This window comes from Seriola lalandi, unplaced genomic scaffold, assembly GCF_002814215.2.
Source record: "Seriola lalandi dorsalis isolate HSWRI2012SDOR001 ecotype SW California unplaced genomic scaffold, Sedor1 jcf7180002050027, whole genome shotgun sequence".
In the NCBI taxonomy this organism is placed as follows: domain Eukaryota; kingdom Metazoa; phylum Chordata; class Actinopteri; order Carangiformes; family Carangidae; genus Seriola; species Seriola lalandi.
This window is the reverse complement of record NW_019520580.1, coordinates 8,616-16,595: the sequence shown is the minus strand read 5'-3', so window position 1 is coordinate 16,595 and position 7,980 is coordinate 8,616. Positions and strand designations below refer to the sequence as shown.

General features: G+C 41.1%; 2 protein-coding genes across 2 annotated transcripts in view; one reads left to right on the top strand and one right to left on the bottom strand.

Moving 5' to 3' along the window:
* Window positions 1-349: 349 nt before the first annotated feature.
* Window positions 350-5,011, bottom strand: abraxas1 (abraxas 1, BRCA1 A complex subunit). Its single transcript, XM_023398899.2, has 9 exons — window positions 4,871-5,011; window positions 2,963-3,053; window positions 2,548-2,584; window positions 2,387-2,453; window positions 2,113-2,309; window positions 1,363-1,482; window positions 1,157-1,241; window positions 938-1,049; window positions 350-833 (listed from the first exon to the last, which is right to left on the bottom strand). Exons 1-9 carry the CDS (start codon window positions 4,949-4,951, stop codon window positions 538-540), a joined length of 1,086 nt encoding a protein of 361 aa, XP_023254667.1. The 5' UTR covers window positions 4,952-5,011; the 3' UTR covers window positions 350-537.
* Window positions 5,012-5,056: 45 nt separating this feature from the next.
* The window catches only part of LOC111649139 (glycerol-3-phosphate acyltransferase 3-like), a 9,960-nt gene continuing 7,036 nt past the window's right edge, over window positions 5,057-7,980 (top strand). The window contains exons 1-3 of the mRNA XM_023398900.2: window positions 5,057-5,169; window positions 6,356-6,551; window positions 6,714-6,780. Of these exons, the coding sequence (XP_023254668.2) occupies window positions 6,408-6,551; window positions 6,714-6,780 (211 nt within the window). The 5' untranslated portion in view covers window positions 5,057-5,169; window positions 6,356-6,407. The remainder of the gene's footprint in view (window positions 5,170-6,355; window positions 6,552-6,713; window positions 6,781-7,980) is intronic.

Below are 7,980 nucleotides of genomic sequence, written 5' to 3'. Positions count from 1 at the left end.
GTTCAGATGTAAAACAAGCAGCTGATAATGATAAAACATGGTCAAACCAGCTGCTGATTATTTTCCTGTTGATTGACTTAGTGTTTTCTTCTTGAAAACTTCATTTCTCTTAATGACTTGAAGGTTAAAAACTTCAGTATTAAAACAAATGACTTGATTTTGGGGTAAAAGTTTGTATCTGAATATTTTTCAACAGTAAAATCTCGACCTGAACAAAGTATTTTTTACTTGTGTCTTATGTGTGTGAACTTTCTAATGACTGTTGAATTGTGTCTCGCAGTATTTTAACTGTTGGTTCAGATTCTCAGTCAATGACAGCAACACTTTTTTTTTAACCAAACAAAACGTCTTTATCAATAAACGATTTTTAAACAATTCAAAATACACAAACTGTACATTTCCAGAGCCGACGTTCAGTCATCAACACCAACCGTCATCACCGTCCAACTGAGCTTAGTGACGTTAGAATCATGTGACCAACAACAGCTGATAAAAAGATGGAGTCTGACTTTGATGAATCCAGTTTAGTGTTTCTCATCAGGACTGGTTCTTCCTGCGTTTCCTCTCCCTCCCCTCCGTCGTCTCTTTCAGCCTCTTCCGACAGTTCGTCCTGTTCTGGTTCAGCAGAGACAGAGTTTCCTGAGTCTTCAGTGCGTCTGACGTGGAGTCGTCGTCTCCGTCGTCCCGCTCGGCGCCGCAGCAGACGGCGGGAACAGGGAAGGCCTCGAGGGTGAGAGTCTGAGTGTGGAAGAGAGGCGAGCAGGAGAACAGAGCTCTGACGGCCTCGTGCAGCAGCAGGTTGTTCTTCTGTTCAGGTGGATCCTCGACCGGCTCTGATCAGAGAGAGACACAACTGTCACCTACAGAGTGAGACTCTGATCCCTGCGGCCTCATCATAGCTCATCATGTGAGCGTCACACACACACACTGAGCTCACCTGTTCCCGCCTTGCTCTGCCTCTTCTCTCGGACGCGGCTCCTCAGAGCTGAAACGTCGGCCTGCAGCGTCTCCACCACTCGTTCACTCTCCTCCACGTCTCTGCACGCCTTCTGTCCAACGCAAAACACAGACCGTGTGTGTGTGTGTGTGTGTGTGTGTAGCTGCAGGAAGTACACACACACACACACACACGACAGCAGCTCCCCCCGCCCCTCACCTGTAGCTCCGCCTGCAGGGACTCGTTCATTTTATTCACTTCGTTCACTTCTCTCAGGAGCCCGTTGGAGGAGAAGAATTTAGACCTGAAGCAGCAGGAAGTCACAGTTACAGGAGCAGAGACACACACACACACACACACACACACACACACACACACACACTCACACAGACGTGATGCAGGCGTGTGTGTGAGCGGTGGCGTACCCGTGTTTCTTCATGGTGAGGTTGTAACCGGCCGCGGAGCAGGGAGCCGACACCTTCCAGTACGACAGCTGCTCCAGTAAACCCAGGTTATTAACCAGAACAGGAACATTGATGAACTTCCTGCACCACAGAAGAAGAAGAGACAGTATTTCACCAGCATCACATGTTCTGACTTTAACTGGAGGATAAAGGTTTTAAACATGAATATAAGAGATTTCAAACTGAATTCAGATCTGTGACTGAACTGACAGAAGAGGAAACGAAACTCCTGGATTCAGACGTGTGTGCAGATGTATCAGCGCTGAAGCTACCACAATTAGCTGATTAATCTTTAGTCAATCCAAAGAAAATCAATCATAATGACTTTATTATAATTTCTGATACATTAATGTGTAAAGTGGAGCTAATTTAATTACTCCATATTCTGATGGAAGATCTGTCAATTATTTTAATGATTGCTAAATTGTTTTCAAGCAAAAATGACAAATACTTTGAAGTTTTGAGCTTTTTGTTGCATAAAACAATAAAACTATAAAACAATAAGACAATAAAACAATAAGACAATAAGAAGTCGTCTCCTGTCGAAGGAAAATATAATGTAAGAGACATTTTTCACTGTTTCTGACGTTTTATAGACAAAAAGATTAACAGAGAAAATAATCAGCAGATTAATCGATAACAGTCGTTAGTTGCAGCTGGTGCGTGTGTTCAGGTGTGATGATAACACACGTGTGTGTGTGTGTGTGTCACCTGCTGCGGGAGATGAAGGCGGCGTACTCCATCCTGTGGGTGGAGCCTGGTGATGTCAGCTTGCTGGGCGTCAGCAGCACAAAGATCATGTGAGGGTTGGACAGAGATGTCTTCAGGTTCTCGTGCACGATCTTCTCCCTGAACGACATCAGCTGATCCGTGTTCCTGCGCTGCCTGTACCAACCAATCACACTCTCCTCCACACCGACCACAGCAGCTCCATCAGTCACGGCAGGTTCACATCCACAGGTACAGTCTGAGGGTTTGTACTTACCTGCTTATTGTCTGGCAGGAGCCTCTTCACCGCCTCCACGTTCACGTCTCCTACACTGTTGTAAAAGCTTCACACACACAAACCAAAACACAGTGTGACATTAACACAACTGATCGACTCCAGCTGCAAAACATCTGCAGCGTTAACAGACAGAGACTCACGTGTTCAGTTTGTGGCAGGCGACGTGCTTCTGGATATCTGTTGACAAAATAAAAGACTTATTATAGAACAGTGGAGGAAGGATCCAGATACTTCAGTGAAGTAAAAGTATGAATATCACAATGTAAATGTAAAAATCCTTCAGGTCAAAACTATTTCAGTATAAAAGTAACATCAGCTTCCTGTAGTTAAAGTATCAAAGTAAAAGATCTGCAGTAAAATATTCTCATATTTCACAATTTGCAGGATTATAATTATAATTTATTTTGTTTGCAAAATCTTAATCTATAAAGTAACTAGTAATTATAACTGTCAGAGGAATATAATGCAGTAGAAAGTACTACAGTGCGTGTAAATGTACTCGGTTACAGTCCATGGACCAGGAAGTAACGCTGCGTGTGACTGAGATGAACTCACTGTAGATTTCCTCTATGTGGATGTGATCAGCCTGAGAGTCGCTGATTGTGACCTGCTCCTCAAATTTACTCTCTCCGAGGATGAGACCCTCCTGAGGCGACGGGACGGACCCAAACAAAGTGGGATTATACAACAAGACAAGTGAAACAAACACAGGGATTAAAAAGACTCAGGAACAGGATTCAAAAAGCAAACAAATCATAAAGAAGACAATAAGATAAAACTGAATAGAGTTTATAGATTAACTGATTAGTCAACAGAAAAATAAGAGGTAACTATTTGGATAACTGATCATTTCACTAATTTTTCAATAGTCAAACAAAGACAAATATCCTCTAATTTCAGCCTCTGAAATGAGAGGAATTGCTGCTTTTCTTTGACAGATTTCACTGTAAACTGAATATTTTAGTTTTTAACTGTTGGTTGAACAAAACAAAAAACATTTGAAGACATCGCCTCCATTTCTGCGAAGCTGTGATTGATCATTTTACTGTTAGTAAAAGTACAAACATATTAGCACCTAAATATAAACATGCTTTTCAAGCAGATGGCTCATTTCAGAATAATGTATAGTATATTATAGATTTGTAATTATTGATGCATTAATGTGATCATCACTTTAATCCTGCAGCTGGTGAAGGTGGAGCTCATTTTAATACTTTATATACTGCTGGGCAGTTTGTGACTTTCCCCCAAGGGTCAATAAAGTCTTATTTTAATTCATTTTAATGGATCTGCAAAGTGACTTAAGTTATTAAATAAATATAGATGAGTAAAAAGTACAATATTTCCCTCTTAAAATGTAGTGAAGCAGAAATATAAAGTAGCATCAAACTGAGTACTTAAATACAGTACTTGAGTAAATGCACTTAGTACACAGAGTAATGGATAATGAAGTAAACAGTACTGTCCTGCTGGTGGTACTTGTACACAGAGTAATGGATAATGAAGTAAACAGTACTTTCCTGCTGGTGGTACTTGTACACAGAGTATTGGATAATGAAGTAAACAGTACTGTCCTGCTGGTGGTACTTGTACACAGAGTAATGGATAATGAAGTAAACAGTACTGTCCTGCTGGTGGTACTTGTACACAGAGTATTGGATAATGAAGTAAACAGTACTGTCCTGCTGGTGGTACTTGTACACAGAGTATTGGATAATGAAGTAAACAGTACTGTCCTGCTGGTGGTACTTGTACACAGAGTAATGGATAATGAAGTAAACAGTACTTTCCTGCTGGTGGTACTTGTACACAGAGTATTGGATAATGAAGTAAACAGTACTTTCCTGCTGGTGCTACTTGTACACAGAGTAATGGATAATGAAGTAAACAGTACTGTCCTGCTGGTGGTACTTGTACACAGAGTATTGGATAATGAAGTAAACAGTACTTTCCTGCTGGTGGTACTTGTACACAGTGATGGGCGGTAACTGGGCGCCAGTTCTTTAAGTTGATATTTGACTCATGTAATAATCACTTGTTGGATTATACATTTGCCAGATTCACCATCAAACTCGAATTACTTTTAAAATGTATTCAGTCATCTTTCATGAGTATGTATAAATATTTATACTACAGAGAAACTGTGAAACTACAGGATTTTAAAGAGTCTGGTGTGTGGGAAATGTTGACGCGTTAGCTTGGCTGAAAAGTTTCAGGAACACCTTGGTGAGAGTTTTAGCTTCATAAACAACAAACATTTCTCCACTGCTCCAAAGAAACAAACTGAAACCTCAACAGCTGCATTACTAAACAAGAACTAATCAACTTTAAAGTTTAGCGACGTCGGGACACCTGAGTTCTGTTTGCTAGCTTCCCTCCGTGACACGAAGCACTTTAGCTAACAGCTCAGAATGCTCCGTTGAAAACACGTCGGTTTTAATCGGGTATAAACGCGTCACTCACCACGTCTGAATCACTGTTGACGTGCTGAAACATCAGAGAAGCTAACACGATCCCAGACATTCGGACAGTCGGTTCCGCCATGCTGCTTCTTCATAACAAAGATCGCTCCTTCCCGAACGTCACTGCAGCGCAGCATAAGCGCAGTAGAACGCTGCGTTTTTCCCGCGCAGCGCGTCATGAGGAAGGGGCGGGGCCTCACCAGCCCACTGACTCGGCTTTACTCTGGAAAACCAGACAAACTGTCTCTGTGGCTTCAGGACGTTTTATTTTCCTCTGTGAACCGTCTCTTCGACTTTCAGGTATTTAATCCAACACCTGTATTAATGTGCACGTGTGTTTGTGTCGTTTGTGTCTCTGTTGTTCGGGTTTTAGTTTAGTTTAGATGAAACTAAAAGCCTGACTTCGACTAACGGTAACTCACAGTCTGTTCTTTGTACATTTACTCAAGTACTTTACTTCAGTACAGGCAGGAGGAAGAAGTACTCACATCCTTTACTGTAGTTAAAGTACAAATACAACATGTACGAATACTTCATTACAAGTAAAAGGCCGGCAGTCATAGTTTTACACAAGTATATTTTCATTATACAGAATGCCCCCTTATATAATCTTACACTTATTTATTTATTTATTTAATACAATATTTAATTATTGTATTAATATTATGATTATTAAAGATGCATTAACATGTAAGCAACATTTTTAGGTTGTAGCTGGTTTAAACAGAGCTACTTTTAACTACTTTAATACTGATTTAATTTATAAAAATGCTTAATATTTTACAAGAAAATCACATGTAATAAAGCAAATGTTTCAATCAACTAATAACATGAAATGGAAATACTACAATTACCTTGAAACTGTAATTGAATTGTGCATTTTACTAAACTACATTTATTTGACATAAATAGACCTAATTAGTTTTCATTATAACATATAATAAGATCATAACATTGAACACATTGTTAAAGATTAAACCAGTGGTTCCCAGTCTTCTTGGTTTGTGACACGTTTCTTAAAAATGATTAATGGATTAATCAATATTATTCGATCAACAGAAAATGATTTGATTGTGATTTTTGAAGCTCAGTCACAGCTTCTCAGATCAGAGGATTTAATGCATTTCTTTGTTGTATTTGATAGAAAATTGAATATTTAAACAACAAAACAGTGAATTGTTAATGATGTCAACAAACACATTTAGTTTACGATGATATAAAACTGAGAATCATCACGTTGGAGAAGCTGTTTGATTAAAAAGTGACTCAAACAATTAATCAATTATCAAAAAATAATGTAGTTTTACAAATTTTCTGTTGAGAAAAGTCTGCAGTAGTGGAGGTGGAGCTAGAGGAAAGGTCAGTGGGGTTGATCCTCTGGGGACCATGAGTGTCTGTACAGTCCCTGCAGTATAGTCGGGGTGTTTGAGTCTGAGTTATTCTGGCTGACCACATGGAGTCTGCTGCCGCCGCTCCTGTGTTGCAGATGATGACGTGACCTCGGGGCTGCAGAGCGGTGGCCGCCTCAGCTGTCAGTGATGGAGGACGTCTGGTCTGTGGCCGTGGGAGTTTTCCAGGTGTGGATGTTTGTGGTGGTCTTCTTCATCATGCTGCCCGCCATGTTTGGCCTCTCCCTGGGGGTCACCGGGGTCTACATCCAGATCCTGGTCAAAATCCTGGAGGTAACTGAAACAGAGAGTTTTATTGAACTCAGACAGTTTGTCCTCAGGGGAACTTGTGGTTGCCCTCTTCACTCCTTCCTTACTCAACATGTGTGTACAGTTATGAAATGTGCAGCAGCAGCCACCGGGTCAGAGGTCATCTGAAAATAACTGTCTTTGTAGTGGGCCACGCTACGAATCCAGAGAGGACGGCAGGAGCAGCCCAGCGTGCCTGTCCCTCTGCCCAACGGTGAGTCGCATGAACCATCATCCTTTATTTGATCATCACAAATAAATGAATAAACTGTCAGAGATCTTTAATGAACACTGATTAACACATCACTTCCCCAGGACAAAGGTTTAAATACAGTATGTGCTAGTTAACAACGAAACACATTTAAAACAGGTGCAAAACCTGGGGCCTAAATTTCCCACAATGCACCTGGACCACTGACAGTTGGGGGTTAGTCTAGTAGTTGCTTATCTATCCCGGAGCCTGCAGCAGAGATGAGGGGGTGGGGGAGTCTGACACTTGTCGTCTTCAGACCCCTCCCACCACTACAGGCTTCATACTGCTGTTTACAGATGTGCAGCAGAGCTCCCCAACATCTGGAAACACCTGGAGAGCCACTGAGGTCAGGGAGCATGTTATTCACAGGGACAAAATATGTTGGAGATGAGGAAACATACAGGTGATGTTCAAACTTCACAGCTGTGTTTCCACTCGCCTGCGAATGTGAACTTAAAAACCAGAAATGGAAACACGGGAATTTTGAAAAAGTTTTCAAACGTTCACAAAAGTGAAATGGAAACAACTTTTTTCGCATTCAGGTGAAAATTGTCGCATCATTTAATGGGAACGATATCGTGAGAGGAGAAAACCAAACTTTGTTCACACAACTTCACCCAGTGGAAACACAGAACACTTTTCTAAACATCATTGTCTATTAATCTACAGATTTTCATTAATGGACATAAAATGTTAGAAAATAGTGGAAAATTCTCTTTATATTTTTTACTGTATCAGCAGATTAATCAGTAATGAAAGAAGAATCATTAGTTGCAGACGTATTTCCTGTTGTAGAAGGTTAGGGCCACATGTGAAAACATTTCTTAAAGTTCAGAGTTTAAAGTCAGAATGCTAAAACAAAAAAAGAAAGCGTTTTCAGATGTGGCCCTAATCCTCTTCCGTAGTTGACACAGTGCCACGAGCTGGAGGTGAAACATGTGGGGGGGGGGGCTGGACTCTGTGGCTGACCTCAGATCAGTGATATGTGAGTGTGGTGTGGAAGCAGCAGCTGCACTTCCCTGTTTGTGTTGTGTGCTCAGTCAGGACACTGTATCCTGCTGTTTGTTTCAGCTGCAGACAGAGGTCATGTGACGCTGTGTGTGTGTGTGTGTGTGTGTGTGTGTGTGTGTGTGTGTGTGTGTGTGTGTGTGTGTGAGAGCT

Excerpts from the sequence above, each read along its gene's own strand:
- abraxas1 (XM_023398899.2), bottom strand. The coding sequence starts at position 4,951 with ATGGCGGAACCGACTGTCCGAATGTCTGGGATCGTGTTAGCTTCTCTG. Across the intron at positions 1,050-1,156 it reads CCCTGCAGGCGGAGCTACAG|AAGGCGTGCAGAGACGTGGA; the intron begins GTGAGGGGCGGG and ends TGCGTTGGACAG. Across the intron at positions 834-937 it reads GCAGAGCAAGGCGGGAACAG|AGCCGGTCGAGGATCCACCT; the intron begins GTGAGCTCAGTG and ends CTCTCTGATCAG.